General features: G+C 43.0%; 1 protein-coding gene across 8 annotated transcripts in view; it reads left to right on the top strand.

Moving 5' to 3' along the window:
- CSAD (cysteine sulfinic acid decarboxylase) overlaps positions 1 to 23,175 on the top strand; it is a 35,799-nt gene that overhangs the window by 545 nt on the left and 12,079 nt on the right. For 5 of the 8 annotated variants that reach the window (XM_048490865.1, XM_048490866.1, XM_048490861.1 and 2 more), the window contains exons 2-9: positions 2,161 to 2,313; positions 6,408 to 6,534; positions 7,696 to 7,786; positions 12,260 to 12,366; positions 13,222 to 13,337; positions 16,669 to 16,748; positions 17,220 to 17,274; positions 20,533 to 20,649. In XM_048490865.1, coding sequence (XP_048346822.1) covers positions 2,188 to 2,313; positions 6,408 to 6,534; positions 7,696 to 7,786; positions 12,260 to 12,366; positions 13,222 to 13,337; positions 16,669 to 16,748; positions 17,220 to 17,274; positions 20,533 to 20,649 — 819 coding nt within the window. In that variant the 5' untranslated portion in view covers positions 2,161 to 2,187. Of the gene's footprint in view, positions 1 to 472; positions 673 to 1,159; positions 1,251 to 2,160; positions 2,314 to 6,407; positions 6,535 to 7,695; positions 7,787 to 12,259; positions 12,367 to 13,221; positions 13,338 to 16,668; positions 16,749 to 17,219; positions 17,275 to 20,532; positions 20,650 to 23,175 lie in introns of those variants that run through there. The other 3 variants (XM_048490863.1, XM_048490864.1, XM_048490862.1) reach the window with 3 other exon arrangements.

The raw sequence follows: 23,175 nt of genomic DNA, 5'->3' as shown, positions 1-23,175 counted from the left end.
TCTGGAATTATTTGAACAGAAAGCTAGTGCAGAGGGGAATGCTTTTATTTCTGCTTGCTCTGCTGGATTTGACAACTCCTGTACCTTTAATAGCAGATTGAGCTGTAGAAATCAACAGATAAAGCTTTTCATGACTTGGAGATAAGCATTATCATTTGCTACCGTTGACAGATGAAGTTGCTCTTAAAGAGCAAAGGTCAATTAAAACATTGGCAATCCTATCCCCTCATCTCCCCAAGTGGGCTAAATCCCAGCATGTGCTGTTTCTAGTGCTTACAAATGGCGGGGGGGGGGGGGGGGTTCTAGGGAAGTTTTATATGGATCCCACCCTGGAGTTTCAAGGCTAAAAAAAACCTACATAGGTGTCTCAGTACACGAAATAAATGGCTTTTCTGGAATGGCAAGGCAGGCTGTTAATTATATGCAAACATCCCACTGTGGTGTTTAACTATCTCAGTGTCTAATGATACTATTCAGGAACAGGTTGCTCCCTTTGTACTTTGGCCCTGCAATCCGTGGAGATCTATGCCTGACTGGCCAGGTAACTTGAAGCGATTGGATAAAATGGTTTTTAAGAGTTTGTTTCCCTCCTGGGGGATCTTGATGTGGGGAGAATAATCCCGTGAAGAGTGACATCTGCACAGGCTGAATGTTTTTCAGTGCTGGAGAGCGGTTAGTACTAGAAGGGTTTTTGCCAGCTAGAGGAGTGGGGATTAATCTTTTTCTCCAGCTTGTGAGAAAGAGACAGAAAGACAGAGAAGCAGTTTATCACTAAGGAAGGGCAGAGAGGAACTGTGAAAGGGTCTAGCTGACTGTTTGATCCTAATAGGAAGAAGAAATTAAGGCTATAGCCTATACGGAGGTGAAGACAGATGTGCCCTGCATCCATGATTGTGATCAAAAATTTTCCACACTGTGCCAGTGTGGAATGTTGGTACTTGGCACAGAATTCAGCTGCCCTCTTTGCACTTTAATTCATTCGTGCATGCCCTTCTGTCTTCTGCATAGCCTGTTGTCTATTTCCTGCCTCTGTGTCTGCACTCTTGTGGACGATGACCTGGGAGTAAGTCTCTTTGGATTTCTGAGTAAACATGCCTAGGATTGCAGTGCAAAGGGGCATTTGTTGCTTGACTGATGAGAGACACTTTGGGATTCAGTTGTCTGAAAAACAAGATATACATTCAATGTATTGTTGAAGGCTTTCACGGCCGGATTCAACTGGTTCTGGTGGGTTTTCCGGGCAATAGAAGGTATGTCACGGAGTAAGTTATGGAGTGTTTATATATGCTTATTGGCTTAAATATGTGTATTCTCTATCATTTACTGAATTCTGCTTGTTTGCATAGTATCATTACATACAAGTTCCTCCTTGATCTAGTGCATGATGTTGGCAGTACCAATATCTTACCTCTACTTGAAGATCAGTATTGCTTTTAACCTGCTCCTTTTGAAAATCTTAGGGCAGCCATTTGGTTCCTTGCTTTTGAAAGGGGAGCATCACACCCTCCAGAGAACTGAATAAATCAATTAAAATAAACAAGCACACAAAATATTCCTGAAATGATAAAAATGCATTGTTAAAGTAGAATGCTTAAGCTTTCTGATATCCACCATTTTCTAAAAAGAACGTTGGATAAGTTTTCTTGATCTGGAATAATAAAGGTGGGGAATGGCTAGTCTCTAAATGAGCATAGACTTTGCAAAGAACTTTAGAAGAAAGCTAAATGATTTTTAACCCACTTGATGCACCACTTAAGAGTGTCAGACTAGGACGGGGAGACCTTGGTTCCAATCTCCTCTCTGCCATGGAAGCTTGTTGGGTGACCTTGTGCCAGTCATTCTCTCTCAGTCGAGCCTACTTCACAAGGTTGTTGTGAGGATAAAACAGTGGAAAGAAGAATTATGTAAGATGCTTTGGATTCCCATCAGGGAGAAAGGTAGGGTATAAATAAATCAGGTTACCACTTTCCTTAGACAAAATCTGATGGTTGTTTTGATTCAGTAGGGAGATACCAGTCTGGGATGGTGGTCCAGATTGCTGGTACTGATTGCAGTATTTCCTGGGATGTAACATCTTGGTGCAGATAGATTTTATGTGGCTTTGTCTTGGAGGAACAGCTTTGATATGAGCTGGTTTTCTCTGTTTGCCTGGATTTCTAGGGGCTTGCTGAATACCTGTGTCTGACAATGGCAGGCAAAGATGTATTGTCCCATCCTTACTTGGATAAAGTAGCTGGTGAGGAATTCCTGCAGAAAGCTTTCCAGATTATGATGGAGGAAGGCGTCAGAAAAGGGATGGATGTCTCTGAAAAGGTAAGAACTTGAGAGCTTCTTCTCCCAACCTGATCCATCTTACAACTTCTGGGGCAGGGATGGCTAATTTAGAGGGTCAAATGACATTTTATGCTATGCTGTGAGCCATGTCTTGGCTTTCTGACCTGAGAGGCAGGCAGCTAATGTCTGCTAAAACTTTCTTACTGTTAATTCCCTTCTCTAGTGTGTGGGGGAACCACAGAGTAGGGACGAAGACTGGGTTTCTGCTATCCCCTGCCATGTCACTTTTCTGATCTGAAACAGCTGCAGGGAGTGTCATTTGCCCCGTTTGGGGGATGTGCACTTCTGCCAGTAGGTTATATGTGCAGTTCTCTAGTGAGACAAATGGAATCCATGAGAATGTTTTGGGTTGGGAAAATAGTGGAGGAGGTAGGGAACAGGCAAAAGCTCCTATTTCCTACATAGGACAGTCCCAACCTGAAGTAGGCCTCCCGTATGGTTAGGAATTTAGTTTCCAGTGGGAAATTCACAGCTGAAGTGTGACTGACTGAAAGTCAGATCAGGGAAAATGGATGCAACCCGTAGAATACCATAAAATATTGTTTTATATGTTGTTTATATTGAGTATATTGGAGAATCATTACATGCATTCTCTACTGCAGGGATCAGAAATCTATTTTGTCACTCAAATTAACTTCCCTGTGGATAGTCAGATTTCTAATAAAGTTTGCATCATGGCCATAGATGTTCACAAAAAGCCCAAAGAGAAGCCGAATTTATCCATATCCCCAGCAGTACATGCTGCTGCTTTTTAAATTTGCAACTAGTGAAATGTTTCTAGGATCAGAACATGCTACTGTCTTGTGAGGCAGGAAGCAAAAGAACAATAAGGAAGTTGGAGACTAATTTTTAAGTCACTGCAGTAGGGAAAAGTTCTGCAGAAGTTAATATGGGTGAAGAGCCTAGAGGAGGGTGGTAGGCAAGGAACCCATATGAGTCTTCATTCCCTTGATGGCAATGCTTCTGGGTAACTGGGTGGGGTGGTGGTGATGGAATTTAAATGTAGAAGATGCATAACACATTTTAAAGCTGTGTAACTTCTGAACGCATAAAATGATTTGTCAGTTTCACTTTAAAGCATTAACTTCAAGGTAGCCTTGGGTGTCAGAACTGCAAGTTCTGGTCGCCACATCTCAAAAAGGATATTGAAGAGATAGAAAAAGTGCAGAGAAGGGCAACGAGGATGATTGAAGGATTGGAACACCTTCCTTATGAGGAGAGGCTGCAGCGTTTGAGGCTCCTTAGTTTGGAGAGGAGACGTCTGAAGGGGGATATGATTGAAGTCTATAAAATTATGCATGGGATAGAAAATGTTAACAGAGAAATTTTTCTCTTTCTCACAATACTAAAACCAGGGGGCATACCTTGAAAATGCTGGGGGGAAGAATTAGGACTAATAAAAGGAAACAGTTCTTCACACAACGTGTGATTGGTGTTTGGAATATGCTGCCACAGGAGGTGGTGATGGCCACTAACCTGGATAGCTTTAAAAGGGGCTGGGACAGATTTATGGAGAAGTCGATCTATGGCTACCAATCTTGATCCTCCTTGATCTGAGATTGCAAATGCCTTAGCAGACCAGGTGCTCGGGAGTATCAGCAGCAGAAGGCCATTGCTTTCACATCCTGCATGTGAACTCCCAAAGGTAACTGGTGGGCCACTGCGAGTAGCAGAGTGCTGGACTAGATTGACTCTAGTCTGATCCAGCAGGCTCTTTCTTATGTTATGTTCAAGGTACATGAATTTTTTTTAAATTTAAAGGCTGCTGTGGCCCCCAAAACCTATCCACAGAGGAGGCTGCAAAACTGAGCTTTTAATTAATTCATTATTTTGCCATAGGCATTATTCTGCCATTATTCTGTTCGGCATCTGCTAGAAATAGGGGTTTTGCTGTACTGGCTAATCTGCAACAGGTGTGACTAGATCAGTTAGTCACACACTCTTGAGTGTGATCAGTTTTACTATATATGTGTGAGTGCCTTCTTGGAGTGATGCCCAAATCACTAACTCCTCTAAGAAAGGGTCTTCTTTGGCTGATGAGTCTGGAATTACCTTGATAAATGCACCTGGTTTTTACAGGCCAGTCATTCTACCATGAAGCCATTCTACCATTTTTAATGGTGCACTGGTCTTTTTTTTTTTAGACCTGATTCTTGGTCATTTTTTGGTAGTTAAAGCACTATTGCAGCAACAAGCTGTCCTATGTGCTGTTCCCAAGCTTGGTGGCCTTTTAAAATTGCATTTGTGTTTCTTCTTTCCACTTAATTAATTCCTGTAGCTCTTCTGTGGGGGTAATTCATGAATCAACTGAAAATCAACATATTCCTCAACCCAAAAGAAAGGCAATCTTGAATGTAAGATGATCCCACTAAAAAGAAGTTATACACAAAATAACTACATTACTGTAAATTGTATGCAAATTTAAGATGGTTCCCTCTTTTTCTTGATGGCAGATGTAGAGAAAAGCCTAGTCTTCCTTTCAGGTAAATAGAATGTCCCCTTTTGATCTGCTCTGTGTAGTCAACCAAAATTATTGATAACTTAAAAAAAATTGTCTCATGATGACAGCAGTACTGTTGTTAACCAAAACAAATTATGAACAGTGACTTTGGTTTTGCACAACATAAAAAACATTACTTAAGCCTTCCCTATTACTCCCAGGGAAGACAAGCTATTAACCATTTATTCATGATTGCTTTGTGGAACATGGAGGGAGGGGTAAAAGGATCGAAAGTGAAAGCACAGAGCTTTTATTAAAGAGAAGTTCAGTAATACCTTAAAGAATCACGGCTTCATACTGAAAGTAATGTTATTAGTCTTTGAAGTGCCACTGGATTCTCATTTTACTTTGTTGAATGTGACATGCAGTAGGACCTTGGCAATGGAGATGGATTTATAAAGGGGAATATACCACTATAGTAGATGCTGTAGAAAACCTGTTGCTGTCCTTTTCCAGTTACATGTGGAGAAGGGATCAATGGTGCGAAAAAGATCATAGTGAGGAACTGGAACCACGTAAAATCAGGGTTTCCAGTTTTAATTCAGAAAATACTGTTAGCAGTTTGGGAGATTAGGGGATCCAGTATTGAAATCTGCATGGAACGGATAACAAATATGAACTGCTCAGAAGTGACATTGACATAGCCACTGAAGCTGAAACTGTTTAGTTAGCAGATCACTGGGTTCTCTCCACTGGTTGAATGGGTTTCTGTTTGATTACAGCGACTGTTTTGTTGGAGTAACATTATGCTGGTGGTGGGAACAGAAGCTAGTGGTATATGTGTGTATTTGTATTAAAACATTTATATCCACACTCCTGCCGGATGGGAACACAAAGTAACTTAAATTCTCCTCTTCTCTTTTTTTTTATTATAGCAACAACACTGTGAGGCAGGTTAGGCCAGGGGTCTGCAACCTGTGGCTCTTCAGCTCTCTGCATGCTGACAGGGGCTGATGGGATTTGTAGTCCATGAACATCTGGAGAGCCACAAGTTGCAGACCCCTGGGTTAGGCTAAGATACTGTGATTGGCTCAAGCTCACTGACTGACCTCCATGAAAAAGTTGAGATTTGAACCTAATGTCTTCCTCTTATGGTGTTGTAGTTATGATAGCATAATATTTATAGTACAGCATCTGTATTACAATGACATAATAGTATTGCCTGGTTAGCTTTACTTTCCTATGCTGGCATATTTTTGGAATTCCAGAAGAATGGCCCTGACCTATATGGTCCAGGCTAGCCTAATCTTGTCAGATCTCAGAAGCTAAGCAGGGTTGGCTCTGGAGAGTACTTAGATGAGAGACCACCAAGGAAGTCCAGGGTTGTTGTGCAGAGACAGATAATGGCAAACCACCTTTGTTTGTCTTGATTTGAAAAAAAAATCTACAGGGTCACTGAAAGATGGCTGCAACTTGACTACACTTTCCACTTCCTTAAACACAGTAATATTCCTGACCTCAACCAAAGAGCATAATTTGAGAATGAGGTCATACTGTTTGTTTTTTACTTTTGAGGCCTTCTTGGAAGGGACCCTGGGGACATAAGCTGGTCATCCTATTTCCTTCCATGCAGGTATGTGACTGGAAGGAACCTGAGCAACTGCAGCAGATTCTGGACCTGAATCTAACAGACAGTGGGGAGCCGCCAGAGCAATTGTTGGAGCGTTGTCGGGAAGTTATCAGATATAGTGTGAAAACATGTGAGTGTTTTATTCTATTAAATAGTGAAATTGTGTGTGGTTTTTACTCCAGATCTCTTTGTGGCATTGTATAGGGTTTGTTGTTTTTTTGGGGTTTTTTGCTCCAACTGACTTTGATGTACGTGTTTGATTATTTTAAGATTACAGTCTCACAGATTGTATTTTGCTCTGTCATTACTGACATTAATTAACATGTTCAAAGCAACTGAGTTAAAGGGATGGGTAAGTTCCAGAATAATAATTAGTGCCTCATAGTGTTCCTTTGTTTCATCTTGTGATTTATGCAATTTATGCGTTAATTATGGATGATAATTTTCTCCAGTGTTAACACAAATAGGGTTAAATGAGTTTGTGCACACGAGTGACTTAAAGGTGACTGAAATTGCGAGTCCAGAGGGTGTTAAAACAAACTGAATTTCTCTGCCCTTAAAATGAAGCGATTCAGATGCAAAATAACCAGTCATTTTCCTTTATTCATCGTCAATACCGATCTGAAATCTCACAGCAGTGTTTGATTTACTAAGGGATTTACATTAGCAGAGATACCCAGAATGGTTTCCTTCTGGGAACACTAAAAACATGTAGAACTTTTATTAAAACCAACCAAAACAACACACAAAAACAAATGTGCAACCTTTTAAGTTTTCTGGAACTTGTCACCTGGCTGGATGTTAAAATGGATGGGGGAGGTGGGGTGTTTTGGGCCCTGATCTTAAATTGCCCTTTGCCTGCTTCTTTTCAGAGTTCCTTGCAGACTTTACAGAGTTCTAGGGCACAGTGGAATTCATGATAGTTCACACATTTGATGCTTCAAGTTCCACATTTTTTTCCCACATACATGAAGCTGCCTTATCCTGAATCAGACATTCAGTCCATCAAAGTCAGTATTTTCTACTGAGTCACTCTCCAGGGTCTCAGGCAAAGGTCTTTCATGCCATCTCTTGCCTGGTCCTTTTAACTGGAGACGCCGAGGATTGAACCTGGGACCTTCTGCATGCAAATCACAGACTCTTCCACTGAGCTACATTGAGCCTCACAAAAGAGGACTGTGTTCAGGAAAGTGCGGGTGCTGGATTTTTGATAGATCTATAAAAGCTGTTCTGGACCAAGGGTAGCTAACTTTCTTTCTTTCCCTTCCTCCCTCCCTCCCTTCCTTCCCAGGTCATCCTCGCTTTTTTAACCAGCTGTTTTCAGGGCTTGATCCTCATGCCCTGGCTGGGCGTCTGATCACAGAGATGCTCAATACCAGCCAGTAAGTATCTGTGCTTTCAGCTAAACCATGTCAAATAGTTTCCAGGACTGAAGCTTGAACCTGATACTGTGTCTTGGAGTAGAGTGTCCTTTTAATAGTGGCTTGGGAGCAGCACTGCATATCATAGTATGTCCATGTATTTCTTTTCTCGCAATTTCTTGAGCTCAAATGGGTACTACAAGTTTTAATGATACAAAAACCTGCAAAACTTGTTAACCCAGAGCAAAACTGGGGCCAGTGTACACTCTATGAACAGCAAACAACTTCTGAATCTTTGATTTAAAATCATCGTCTTTCTCCAGGCTCTACTCAAAACTCCCTGACATTCCTTTAAACATATTGCCACCTATGTGTTTATCTCCAGTAATGCATAGTTGGGGATGGTTAAGAGTGATGTAATGTCTGTGCATTAACAGTTTCTCGCTCCTTGCAAGATAAGTGATGCTGTGCCTGACAAGGAGATGCAAGTTGCATATGACTAGGAGATGCACACCAGCCTGGAGCATGTGGTTAGAAAGTAAAACTCGAGAAGCAGCCTGGTGCTGGATTAGGACCTCACTCTGCCACAAATACTCACTGGTTGATCATGAGCCTGCCATTTTCTCTAAATTGCTTTGCAGAGTTGCAAAGAATAGGGCCACATTCCCTATTCTAGGCTCCTCAGAAGAAAGGCAGGAAAAGAATTCTAATAAATGTGGAGGGTTTTTTAAAAAAATCTTAAAATGTTGCCCTTCTTGTTCCACCTTGATTGTCACTGCTTCCCTCTCAAACAAATCCTGGGAATTCATATTTAGTTAAGAAGCCAGAGTCCCACTCTACAGAACTGCAGCTCTTTGTGTTTGTTGGAGGAAAGGGAATGAATGTTAATGCTGGGTGTCTATCATGGAGATAGGCCTTTTGTAAACCATAGGTGCACATTTGTTGCTGAACATATGAAACTTCCTCGTACCCTTGTCAGGCCATTTGTCTGCCAAGGTCAGTGTTGTCTTCTCTGATTGATAGCAGCTCTCCAGGGTCTTTAGAGGAGTTCTTTCACATCACTGATCCTCTTCATTGGAGATGCTTGGGACATGTTTCATGCAAAGCAGACACCCTATTCCTGAGCCATGGTCCATCCCCAGCAGTTGATTTATACAGCCCATACAATTTCCCATTAGACTGAAATCTGTTTCAGGGATATTTCATTTCAGAGTACCTAAAACACATTTTTTTTCCACACCTAGGATTCTGTGCCACTTGCCTCCAACTCCGAGAGCAGTGGTTCCAACCTTTTTTTTCACTCGTGTACCCCTTGGCCACCCATTTTCCTAAAATTGTGCCCCCGTATTAGCAAACCAATTAGTGTGGATTTTTTCTTTGCATACCCCCAAACACTCTGGCACATACCTCAGGTTAGGAACCACTGTCCTAGAGTATACCCATTTCCACACAACTAACTGTCTGAATTCCTGTTTCATGATAGGTGACTCAACTCTTGCCTGCCCACACCCTCAGCATTTTATGTGTGCTTCCTTTTTCTGGTTGGAGTTTATGTTTAAAGTATTTTTCATTGGGTGCATGCTCCTCTCTGGACAGCCATAGTGCTGAAATTGTAATAAGCGGTATGTTTTCAGTTTAAAAAATGATTAAAAGAGCATGAATGCATCTACCTTACTTCCATACTCTGTCCAACCATTTTGTGAACTTTCTGCTTTACAGTATTTTATTGTGTAAATGTTTAACCATTGTAAACACGTTAAGGAGAAACATTGCTACATGCCAGGCTGTCAGAGAGAGGAAAAGAACATTATGTGTCAAAAACCTTACCCTGCCCCCCAAACCTATCACGTCATATAGGATCTTATCTGTGATGGAGAAGATAGGAAGGCCGTAATGAAATCCTAACCAAATATATGCACGTATCCTAAATAGGTTTAATGTCATAGAATCAAAAACACAAAAGGAAATAGTCCTTGGCCGAACAGAGATATAATGTGGTTTGCTGATATAGGAACATAGCTGGAAGTTCTAAGGTTGTGCATTTCACATTCCTCCTTCCTCTGACACATGGCTTGTTGATTGAAGACTTCCAGATCCTCCCCAAACCATGGTTTTTCATGATGTCTGAATCAGATGAAGGAAAAGAAATTGTGGTTTGTTCTATTGCTTGCAAACTAGGATTCCCAATTGCTATTTAAATCTGTTTTGGAATCCTGGTTTGTAGAGCAAGAAACGAATTACAGTTTGTCACGATGTTTGTAAAGGACAAAGCAATAAATTGTGGTTTGGTGGGAACCAGGAAATCTTCAAACCACCTCTGAGGGATGGGGAACACACAAGTCCAAGGACTGACAAGATTTATTCCCATAATGACAAATTATGGTTTGTCATTATTTCTAAACAGAGCCATTATCTGTGTGCTTGGTTCACATTGTTTAATGAAATGTTTATTTTCTGTTGTAAAAAAATAATAGTAATAGAAAATTATCATCTACAGTCATATATACTTAAAACCTGTGATTTCTGCCCACTATGTTTATTTAACATTAATGGAGAAGGGCCAAACTGAAAAACAAAACAAAAAACAAACCTGGTTTGAGGACTGGGTTTCTCTTTCTCTTAGGCTCATTCCGCACATGCAGAATAATCCACTTTCAAACTGCTTTCAGTGCTCTTTGAAGCTGTGCGGAATGGCAAAATCCACTTGCAAACAGTTGTGAAAGTGGTTTGAAAACGCATTATTTTGCGTGTGCGGAAGGGGCTGTAAGGAACCTCAAAGGACTCGAAACAAAGGAACTGAGTTCAGTACATTTATTTCATAAACTTCAATGATCGCAATACACGGGATGCGGATTCTGACTTTCCCGGGCTTCAGGTGTCGCTTTTACGGAACCTTCAGCCACCTCCCCCAAACGTCCCAGCAGTTTTCCCACGACAGTACAGAAACAAGCTTCAAACACACAAGATAACCACAGCAAGATTAAGGCCACAACCACCCCGGGCACGAAGCCCAGAACGAGGAATGCGCCAAGGCCAGGCAGAAAGAGCAGAAACTAACCCCCACCCTTACAGGGGCCTTAGCTTCGAATAGACAGATTTGGGAAGGCGAGGTCCATCAATGGCTGTAACAGGTTCCCTGTCACCCTCCTCTTTGGGGGAAAAGATGGAAGAAGAGCCCTAATGAACCAGCGTTTTACTTCTTTCTATCTCCCTCAGTAGGACAGTCAGAGACAAAAATAAACCACTTAAATTAGGATGTTTATTTTCTAGTAAACTTTATTTTGTAGCACAGGTTTTCATGAAGGTTACATTTCACACTAGAACAGTTGTAACATAAATAACTATTTATAGAGCTGTTTTATTCACTTAAACTACTATGGGTGTCTGAGTCCTTCCTCTATATCATATGCTGTAAAGGATTTAGTATACGCAAATAGCCATTTCTACACTGAGAGAATAACCTCCTTTTTTGGAATTACCACAATCTAAAGGTTTTCCTCGAGGTTTGAAGTCCCAATCCTGCTCCAAAGCCCTCGTCTCTGCCCACCTAACACAGGTCTATTTTTCCCTGTTTATCCCTAGGTTTCCTACTGCCTTTGGATCACTAGAATCTCTGTGAATATACCTTCCTAACACAGTTTCTCCTTACCTCCCAACCCCTTCAGCTGATCCTTATTCAACTGAACTGTCAGCATCTTCTAGGGTTTTTTTTCTACATTCCATTCAGCTCATAAGAGCCCCAACCCTTATGTTGCTGGATCCATCATCCTGGATCCATCACTGTGGCTACTAGCCTTGGTTACTAGAGGGACCCTCCAAGTTCACAGGCAGCAAACGCTGTATGCCAATGCTAAGTCCATCTCGTTGGCCACTGAAGCAGGATGCTGGACTAGATGGGCTGCTGGTTCAATCACCTCTTGTTCTCATGAGCTCATGCATCCAGCCACAGTAAGTTTATCCCCTCACAAGATACAATTACTCCAAATGGGTTGTTGTAGTAAAGTGATGCTAGGGCTGTCTACCATTGCTGAAAATGAAAAACAAGGCTTTATCTGCTCACAGAAAGTTCTTAACATGGAGTTTCTGGCAATTTCTAGAGCCATATTTCTCACTTCTGGGTAGCTCTAGGAATTACCAGAAACTCTATGGTAAACTTCCTGTAAATATAAAAGGGCATTTTTTATTTTTCTCTCTGGATCCTGCCTCCCTAACTCTCCCCCACTGTCTGGAAACCCTACATGATGCAATCGGTTCTGTAGGAACATCACACATAAAATAAAATGTGGTTGTGGCCTGCTTCATCTCTTAGTGCAGAAAAGTCCTTTGATTTCTCCTTAGCCCTGCAAATGGGTTGTAACACTTTATGGATGACTGCTGAGTCACAAATGCCATGGGCTTTGATAGAAGTGAAGCTTGTGGAGACCTACTTGTACTCTGGGACTTCTGGAGGCATCTAGTTAGAAATTACCCATCTGCCTGTTTGTTGCATTCCAGGTATACATATGAGATTGCCCCTGTGTTTGTGCTGATGGAAGAGGTGGTGCTGAAGCAGTTGCAGAAGATGATTGGATGGGAGGGTGGAGATGGGATTTTCTGCCCAGGTATGTAAGCCATGATGGATACATGGTTTGACCTCTTGCTGCACAAGCTAAGATACAAATATGTCATTCTGTGTCCTATTGAAGTAGACTTCACGAGTCATATTGCCTTTGTATTCTTGTGCCAAGCATTCTGAAACAAATGTTTGCAGGCGAATCCCTTGAAAGCTGTCATTGTAACTGTTAAGTGAATGTGGAAATAGTCCCTCTTGTTCTTTCATTCTGCAGCTGTCCAGTTGTCACATACTTTTAAGCAATTTTTGGTGGGTGGCCAGGGACACCTTCCCCCAGTTTCTGCTGGTGAGCAAGATACTGTCTTTTTTTGCTTAAAAAAATCTTACCACTGGACACTGTGGTGCATGCCTTGGTAACATCCAGATTACACTACTGCAGTGTACTGTATGTAGGGCTGCCCTTAAAGAGTGTCCAGGAACTACAGTTGTTAGAAAATGCTGCAAGGAGAGTGCCATCCGGGGTGACAGAGGCACTATCATTCCAGCCTTGTTCCATCTGCATTGGCTTCCAGTCTACTTGTGGGTGTAATTCAAGGTGCTGGTACTATACCTTATATGGCCTGGGAACTGTATATCTTAAGGGCCACTCTACAAATCTATCCAACCTCTACAGTCATCTTCAGAGGCCCTGCAGTTTGCTGCATTACAGGCTCTATTTGAGTGGAAAGGCTGCATACAAATGTTTAAAATAAATACTTTTTTTTCTTAGCTACAAGAGCAGAAGATGTTCTCTTGAATAAAACTGAGATAATCAGGAGATTGAATTCTGCCTCAGTGACTACATTTTAAAATCTTTTCATATGTAAGGAAATTTATTAGTTCTCTGGGCTTTGATTCTTTGCAGGGGGTTCCATCTCCAATATATATGCAATGAATGTGGCACGGTACCACCGCTTCCCAGACTGCAAGGAGAAGGGCAACTGGGGAATGCCAAGACTGGCAGCATTCACATCAGTGGAAGTATGACCTGCTGCTTGTTTTCACTCAGGGTGGTTCATGTGTAGGTAATCCCATGGGATCATAGCTCCATATCTGCCTCCTCACGGTGTAACTCTAGGCCCATGGTGGCGAACCTTTGACACTCCAGATGTTTTGGACTACAATTCCCATCAGCCCCTGCCAGCATGACCAATTGGCCATGCTGGCAGTGGCTGATGGGAATTGTAGTCCATAACATCTGGAGTGCCAAAGGTTCGCCACCACAGCCTAGGCTATCTCCTGCTTCAGAGGTTATATATGTACTTCTTCCTAAGGTCAAATTTTCAGCAGCTTTCGCATGATTCCAGGCAGGGCTGGAGACTGTTTGATGAGTGCTTCCCATTTGTCAGGGACAGTTAAGGTATGGTCAATCAGAAGCAGAGAGGAATGGACATGTGAATTAAGAGCATACCCAGAATTCTGAGTGCCATCATTGAGGATTTGAGACACAATGAGCTGTAGTCAAAATAGGGCAAGTAGACCGAAGGTTATGGAATGGGCCTTCCCTACCCCCAGATGTAGTCAATTAAGCACCTAGAAATTCTTCTCCTGTGGGACCTCACCAACAACTTGGGGGTGAAGTGGGGATATGCAGTGAGATGGGGCACTGGCAAAATTAACCTCCTCCTCTGGAAGTATCATTTTGTTAGTGCCACCTTTGGTGTTGGTGGCATGCTGTCAAATATCAGAATACTTGTGCAGGGTTAGCTTAGCTGGTCTATGCCCAGTGGCAACTGCTCAGCCCCATTGAACGTGGGTGTAGACCACCATTCCAGTTGTGGGCTTCCCCAGAAGCAAGACTTATCATTCAGCCATGGCAGCTGTAGTTGTATGGAGGGAAGTGGCCTTTGCAGCTAGGAGTGCCAGCCTCTAGGTGTTGCTCTCTCCCCCTATTAAAACTGATCTCCAGGCTACAGAGGTAAATTCCTGTGGAGAAAATGGCTGCTTTGGAAAGTGAACTCTATGGCATGGAGCACCACTGAGGGCCCTCCCCTTCCCAAACCCCACCCTTCTCAGCCTCCACTCCCAACATCTCCAGGTTGGAGCTGGCAGCCCTATTTACAGAAGCACCAATGTGCTGATGGATGAGCCAGGGTCCCTTTTAGGCAGGGTTACGTCGGCTCAGGGGTAACAGTGATTCTGGGACCCTGGTTGAAAGTCCTGGATGGGGTTCCAGAATCATTGCCACCCCACCTCCAGTCTTCCACCAGGGCCAAGCAAGCGTTGACCTCCTGTCAAGGTGAGAAGGAGCTGCTGCTGGGGGAAGAAAGCTGCCTAAACCCCACCTGTGGCAGGTGCAAATGGTAGCAGCAGTAGCCTGTGGTTCTGCTACTCTATGATCAATTGGTATCTTTCCCTGTGTGGGACCTGGAGCAGCTGTTCCTGCTGCCCAGTGGCCAATTGGCTATGCTGGCAGGGGCTGATGGGAACTGTAGTCCATAACATCTGGAGTGCCAAAGGTTCGCCACCACTGGAAGCCTACCCTTGCCTGAGCATTTTTAAGGCGCTGCTCAACTCACCCCTGCCCAATTGGCTGCAGGCAGAGCATCGACATGCATGCTCTGTCTGCAGCTAATGTGATTTAAGCAGTGCTAGGAACTTAGTATTAGCATTCATCTTCACAGTAGTGGTAAGGTTAATTTTTATTTGCTGCTGCTTTCTTCTCTGTTCTTTAATAAAGAGAAATTCTTATCTCAGTTGAAGATAAAGGTTTCTGCAGGGTTCTTACTGTGTTGGCTGTTAAATGTCCAAATAATCAAACTCAGTCCCCTTTCTCTTTTGTATTGTCAGAGTTAAAGGGTGTTAACCACCCTTTAATAGATAATCCTGGTGAATTGTGCTGCAAAATAGGTAAATCTCAAAGAACTTTACTGTTAAACAGTTTTGCACAGGCAAAGCCTTTGAGAGTGTTCAGTTGACCCTCTAGTTGGATGCAGGAAGGACTGTCTTGTTACACATTTCTTTCTTTGAGTCAGAGCAAAGGAAGTTGTTCTTTGCTCTGGCTCGATGGTGGAACCTGGGAGACATATTCAGAAAAAATCCTAATGTCATTTGGTAGTGCTTCAAAAACTGCAGAGGCATGCAATCTCTGCTGAGGTAGTTCCTTAACCAGATTTTTTTTTTTTACAAATCAAAGTAAGGTACAATGTAAGCAGCTTTAAAATGCTCAAATCACACAGCAAGCTGTGCAGTGAGTAGGCTTCCCAACTGCCTGCTAATGGTGGGCACTCACCTGGTTGGCAGGTGGAAGTAGGTCAACAAAAGAGGGAAGTGATCTGTGTCCCCTGCATGATGACATCACTTCCAGTTTATGCGGAAGTGGTGGCATTGCATAGAGGGGGACATTCCTGCACTTCCCCATAAACTCTGTGGAAACCATAGAGATTTTGTGGCAAGTGCTAGGTAATCTCTTCCCTCCTCTCCCAGTGAGATGCATCACTTCTACATAAACCAGAAGTGACATCATTGCCCCTAAACCAGCTTCCCTAAACCTTCTGCCAGTTGCCAGGACAGACCTGCCAATCCTAGCAGCAAGAGACAGGGGTGTAGCTGAGTAAAATGGCACCTGAGGCTCACCTTAGGTTTTGTGCCCCCCCCCCTCAACTATGCCCCACTCCCAAGCTGCCCCATGGAGTTCGGGGGTGGGGCCAGTCCTGCTTGTCAGAGCTTAGCTTAGCTGTATCCCTGCCCCAAACTCCAGGGAGAGTACAGTTGGGGGCAGCCCTGCAATGCAACCCCACATGACCATAGGGCAGTGATGGCGAACCTTTTCGAGACCGAGCCCCCAAACTACAACCCAAAACCCACTTATTTATCGCAAAGTGCCAACACGGCAATTTAACCCGAATACTGAGGTTTTAGTTTAGAAAAAACGGTTGGCGCCAAGGCATGTATTACTCGGGAGTAAGCTTGGTGGTAGTCAGTGGCTTTGCTTTGAAGTAACCTTGCAACTCTTCCAATGGGTGAATCACGACACTAGGAGGGTTTATTCAGAAGCAAGCCCCATTGCCAGCAACCAAGCTTACTCCCAGGTAAAGGATTGTGCTTTAGTTCTTCCCATGAAAATCAGTGGGGTTTAACAGCACTTAACAGGGTTACCTATCACGCCCCCACATGACGAACTCTGTGCACGCGTGCCCACAGAGAGGGCTCTGAGTGCCACCTCTGGCACCCATGCCATAGGTTCGCCACCACTGCCATAGGGAGTGGCACCCAGGGCTCTAGTCCCCCTGAATCCCCTAGCTATGCCACTGGCAAGAGAGGTCTGATTGGGCATTGTCTTTGATCCCTTTTGTCCTGGCTTCCGTTCCAGTGCCACTACTCAATCCAGAAGGGAGCATCTTTCTTGGGGATTGGCACAGACAACGTTTACTTGGTTGCAGTTGATGAAAAGTAAGAGCACCCATTTAAAGAATTTTACCAGATTTAGAGCTTGCGACAGATGATTCTCTGGGAACGTCACGCTCATCTGCCTTAACAGAAGATAATGTGGTTGTGTGAAACAATCTTGGGGCTGAAATAATTGGAAAATTCTTCCTAGACCCCCAAATCCTCTTTGAATCAGCATATGTGAAACAGTATTACATTGTCCAGCCTTTTGTGGATTGTACCATTTTGGAGTACAAGTATGGGGTCCTTATGTTTGAATATTCCCCTATAGGGGAAGATAAACCTTCCCTATACAGAAAAAACTAGAATTTTCAGGAGAAAGTCTGGCATGAGAGCCTGAGATAATTAGTTCCCATAAAAGGGGAGCAAGGACTGCTTGCCTCAATGGACTCTAAGTAAAGATGGCTTTAGCAGGGAGGCTGTCTGTGTTCCACATCTTGCTTGAGTTAATGAAGTGGCTCATTTCTTCTGCAGGGGGAAAATGATCCCAGCTGATCTGGAGAAGCAAATCAATCGGGCCAAATCTGAGGTAAATTCTTACAGATGGAATTGAAAGCTCCATTTCACCTTTCACTACGCAGCCAACCCTCAGTCCCCCATAATGTTCACTGAACTAAATATGTGAGGTGACTTTGACTTTACATAGGGAGGATCTTGTGTTCATCAGTTCTGAGAGGGCTGAGGCATTTACGTATGCTGGCAATGGGACATCCACTCGGCAGTTTTCTGCAGTTTCCTTTGTCAGCTGATGCTTTCCTTACATTTTTAGCTATTGTGCCCCCCAGGGGATGTTTTGATAACGAAGTATCAATAATTGCTGTAGCATTTTGTAAAGCTCTCTTGTTTCCCACCAGGAAAAATGGCAGCCATCAGGGACTATTGAAAGGAAAATGCTGAGATGGGTGGTATTATTGAAAATGTGACCTTTCCTGTCCATATGGTGTGCTAATATTCTTCAGCTGTGTTCTAGCCTCCCATGTCCTCCAAAAGATCACAGCAAATCAGGCTTGGTAAAGATTGGAACAGAAAGGAGGAGAGACCTGGAAGCAAGGTGGTTTGAGCATGCTGTTGTGTTGGTGCTTCTTCAAAAAATTGCTCCTGGTTGGAAGCCAAGGAGAAAAATCTCTGCATGGATGCTGTCTCCAGAACGTTAATTAAATCGCTGTCCATATTCTATTAGCTGCTAGATGATTCTTAGATAGAACATTGGAGACATTGGACCATCAGTTAGCTCTTGGGAGAGCACATATATGCTCTAATGTTTTATACTGTCTTTTGGTATTGATTCCCCTCTTATCCTCCCTATATATATCAGAGTTTGTCCAGTCATAGAGGTGTGATACTGAGTGCAGTAAATAAGTCTCCCAAGAAGTATATTGCAAAAAGTAAAACTTACATCTATTCCAATACATTCTGTTTGCATTCAGATAGCAGTCAAGAGAGAAGCCTAATCTAAAGATGATGATGATGATTATTTTTTATTAGTTTTGTATACCGCCCTCCCTTGAAGATTACTTTCTCTATCACAAATGGGCAGCTAAATCTGGCATCATGTGTATGGAAGTATGAGGCATTGTTTCTACTAGGGATGGGCATTTGGTAAACTCGAACCAGAAAAAATACTCCTTGTTGGTATTTTTGCTTTTTCCATCCCCACCCCCCTTCCAAAAGGTGGCAAAAAAGGAATTCGAAAAATTGGATCCAGAGAAATGCAATTTTGGGGGCATTTTTCAGGCCCATTCACCCCCCACCTTAAAAAGAAGAAGAAAAGAAAACCTCTCCTTCCTAACTTACCTGGTCCCATGTTCAGTTGCGGGCCCCATCTCCAAAGTCACACAGTTCAACACTAGATCCCACCAGGCGGAGTCCACAATTCAACGCTAGCCAGGCCTGGCTTTAAACTGTGGGCTTTGCCTCTGAACTCACAGTGTAAAGCTGGACCTGGCAAGGCTGAGCCCAATGTTACACTGTGGGCTGGACCTGACCAGGTCCAGCTTTATATTGTTGGCTGTACTTCTGAAGGTCACGTGCCGTTTGGAGGTAGAGACAGAAGTTTAAGGCTGGACCCAGCCAGGCCAACCCCACAGTCAAAGCGCCAAGGTTTAGACGAAGAGAGGGACATCCCATCCAAGTAGGTAACACATATACACACTTAGAGGCTCTAGCGCCCCCTTCCCCCAGTGTCCAGGCATGCGGAGTTGCTCACTCCAACACTGCTGTCTTTCAGACCCATGTGTAATCTGGAGGTAGGTGTATTTTTCGAGTTTGGGTTTAATAACCCAACATTTTTTTGGAAAACCCCCCAAAAGCTGATATGGAATTTTGGCTTTTTTTTCACATTTATTTTTTGAAAATTTCCAGATGCGATATACCCAAACCTGAAAGATATCGAAATATATTTTTTTTGCCCATCCCTAGTTTCTGTGGGAGAAACATGTAGATTTGTGTGACTTGATGAAAAGCCATCTGGAGGGTATGGAGAACAATGTGGAGAAAGTGTATATATTCCTTTAAATTTACTTAGAGATCAATTTATCTTGTATGTTGGGGCTTTTATGAGGCAACCATTTGGTTTTGCTAGGTTGTTCACAATGCAACTATTTGGCCTCGTTTGTGTTTAGTTTAAGTTATGTTATTCTTTAGATAATGGAATTGTCTTTTACAAGGCCACATTCTAAACCGGACAGATAGGGCTTAATTGCCAAGAGTATAGTTGTGGTGGGGGTCACCTCCTCCATCATCTAGAAGATACGACTATTCGACACCCAGTTGATTAATTACTGGTCAAATGGTCTAGATGAGCCAATTCTATAAAACCCCTGACACCATTTTAGATGAAGAGATTTTCTCATGGTTGTTCTTCTGCCTTAGGCTGAATAGCCTTGTATTGCTCTTATACTTTGATATGTCTAGAGCTGAGAGAGAACTGATCATTTCTTTTTTCCTTCTTTTTAATAAAATTTTAAAATCTCAGCTGTTTGAGAGTATCTAGATAAAGAGCCCAGGTTTTGGTACACTACTTGTAAGGCACCCGGCTTTAGGTAACCTTTTCACAAATAATGAATAAGGAGAGATAGGAGGAATAAGAGGGCAGCTTTAAGGTTTAGATGAAGAGAAAGATATCCCATCCATGTAGGTAACACATATACACACTTAGAGGCTCTACTTCCCCCTTCCCCCAGTGTCCAGGCATGCGGAGTTGCTCACTCCAACGCTGCCATCTTATTTTCAAGTGTCTTACCCAAATAGGAGGGCTTTTCTTTTGGCTAGATTTAATGTTTTCGTCTCTGCTGTTTTGGTGGGTAGGTTCTAATAAGCTCCTCACTCACATGGATTATGTGCATGTAGATCTGGGGTGACTGAAATTTTATCCCATATGTGATTTGATTGTGTGTTGATGGCCCATTTGAGAGATATGTGGATACAGCGGGTGTAGTTTCCAAGGTTTCCCTTCTTTCTATGCCTTCCCTGCTTCCTGATCCTCGTATTACTTTAATTATGGCTAAATTGCTAGCTGCAGTAGACTTTAGGCAAGAATGGAAATAGAGCATTTGTGAGAATGGTTCAGTCTAAGACGGCTGGGTCATCAGATTGTTAAACTAAAGGAAGCCTCCTTCACTGTTGTCACTGGTTACTACTTGTAAGAGGTAAGGAACTTGATGGTGTCACATAAGCTTTATCTCTTTTGCTAAATATTTCCAGGGCAGAGGAGGGTCAGCAGTGGTCTTGTCCCTCAAAATACCATCTCCCCACCCTTGTTTCTGATAGCTGTTTTTTCCCCCTGCAGAGGGCAGTGCCCTTCTTTGTCAACGCCACCTGTGGCACTACCGTATTGGGGGCTTTTGATCCTTTGGCTGAGGTAGCAGAAGTATGCTCCAGGCAGAAGGTCTGGCTGCATGTAGATGTAAGTACACTAAGGAATGCCCTGCATATCTTGGGAAGGGTGGAAGAGGCCTAGGTGCTTCCAGACAAGGAAGCTGGGACAGATTGACAACTTCTGCCACATTAAGCTGCAGGTAGCATGCACCAGGATTTTGCAAGTCCTCTTTTTGCAAATATGCATCCCCTCTTGATGTGGCAGTGTGAAATGGGGCAGCCAGAAGGGGAAATTGGCTCCTTTGATTATGCATAAGTGGAACTCTGTTGAAGGTCTACTTTTTAGATCCCAGGCAGTGTTCATTGATTTTAACCAAACATTGTGCCAATGTTCATCAGCCAGATAATATTTTTTTTTGGGGGGGGGGGGGGTGATGGAGACCTCATGAGCTCTTCCTTTTTGGCCAGAGTCACAACAGAGTCCTCAAGAAAGGTAAAAGGAAGAAGCTTGTAATATTTATAGAGCAGCTGGACCAGTTTGGAAGGGACTTCATGCTTTGTAGTGTTGGGCTGTGGAAAGAAGGGTTTAATGAAGTTTGTAGCAGAAGCTGGCTTTGCAGGAAGTTGATTGGCTAGTTGTGTCATTAATACCTTTCCATTCCCAGAAGCAGTTTTGCAAGTCTGTTGAAAATGTTTTGTTTTTTGTCACTGTATAATAAAATATACACAAACTACGTTTGAGGTATACTCACTACCTCAAGCCAAATTCATCTTGTCACCAAACAAATCCATAGTTATGGTGGCAGGAAATAAGTGTTACACATCACCCTAAACTTTGTACCCCTGAGATATTTGAAACCAACATAAACTGCAAAGGAAAGAATCAGTCTTTACTAATCATTAGTAGGGTTCCCAGGTATCTGCTAATAGCGGGCAATCTCTTGGTGCTCCGATATAACTTTTCCTCCTAGATCAGGTGCAATGACCAATTCTCATTAGCAAATAAATAACACTGAAGTTTGTAGGAGCCAGCGTGGTGTAGTGGTTAAGAACAGGTGGATTCTAATCTGGAGAACCGGGTTTAATTCCCTACTCCTCGACCTGAGTGGTGTTGGAACAATATCTCCTGGTAGTGGAGATTATTCCTGTTCCTGTTCCTGATAATCAGAGTGCACGGGAGGTGAGAGCACAGCAGAAGCCTTACCTCGTGTGCGTGCGTGGGAGGATCCCATGTGCGTGCAAGCTAGACAAAAGAAAGTCGGAGTCAGTTGTAGTTTCTAATCTAATAAGAAGAGTATTTATTAGTGAACTCCATTCTGGATAGAAAGGTAGGTAGATAGGTTCACTAATCTATCTTAATCTAGCTGGATGGTGATGGATGCACGGAGCACCCATCCACCCTCTAGGCATGGTAAAAGTAAGATGGAGAAGTCTTGAGAAGAAGGCGGAAGGAAGGAAGTCCCTGAGAGTATCAGTCTAACATCAAAGGGATAGAACCATCATGATAGAGTAAAGGAGTAAATCCCTAGGTCCCTATCTAGCCACTGGCTATCTAGTAAAACCCCCTCTGTAGGTTGAGGCAGGAAACAATGTAAAGTCCTTCTCTTCCAACAAGTGGCAGAGGCTTCTCTGGTGAACCAGATGTGTTTCCGCACTCCTACAGTCTTGCTGGGTGACCTTGGCCTAGTCACAATTCTTTGGAGCTCTCTTAGCCTCGCCTACCTCACAAGGTTCTGTTGTGGGAAGAGGAAGGGAAAGGAGCTTGTAGGCCACCTTGAGTCTGCTTACAGGAGATAAAGGTAGGGTATAAATCCAAACTCCTCCTCTTCCTTCTTCTTCACCTTCTTCCCACCACTGAGTCCTTTTGGAACCGGTTGTTAAATTGACTCCTACCACTGGTCCTGTTGGTTATACAGGTAAAGCACACACCTATCTTTCTCATACCTATTAAAGGTCCTGAGTTGTCATAGGAAAGTGGGTGCGTGATGATGATTTTTATCCATAATCAATCAATTAATTTTGCACAATATCAGCACTTTTTTGTGACATCATATACACAAATAAGTTGGTGCAAATTAAGGACTGTATGCTGTTTCCTGCCTCAAAAGGGTGGGGGGGGGGAGTTACCAGTAAGTCAGATACCTTGAGAGGGTCAAGACACTGACACCTTTTCTCTATCATGCTGACACTATCCCTTTGATGTGTGAGATTGCTACTCTCAGGGACTTCCTTCCTTCCTGCTTCTTCCTCCTTCTCTCCACACCACTTTCCCCTTACCTCTCCGTCTTGCACCATGTGTGCAGAGAGATGCAAGCTGCATCCATCACCATATAGCCAGATAGATTAGAGAACCTGTATCTCCACTTTTCTATCCTGAATGGAGTTCACTAATAAATACTCTTATTAGTTTAAAAACCAGAAAGGACTCCAACTTTTCTTTGTGCCAGCAAACACATGCATGCCTGGTGATGCTCTGCTGGTCTTTGCCTCAGTTCACTCTGCTTGTAATGCTAAGGTATCTCTTACCAGAGATATTACCAACATAAGTGATGTTCCCTGTTCCAGGGCTGGTAGACTGCCTCTGGAATCATTTCAGAATTATGTGAATGTTCAT

Source organism: Sphaerodactylus townsendi, linkage group LG03 (assembly GCF_021028975.2).
Source record: "Sphaerodactylus townsendi isolate TG3544 linkage group LG03, MPM_Stown_v2.3, whole genome shotgun sequence".
In the NCBI taxonomy this organism is placed as follows: domain Eukaryota; kingdom Metazoa; phylum Chordata; class Lepidosauria; order Squamata; family Sphaerodactylidae; genus Sphaerodactylus; species Sphaerodactylus townsendi.
The sequence above is the reverse complement of the archived record's forward strand: the minus strand, read 5'-3'. Positions and strand labels throughout refer to the sequence as shown.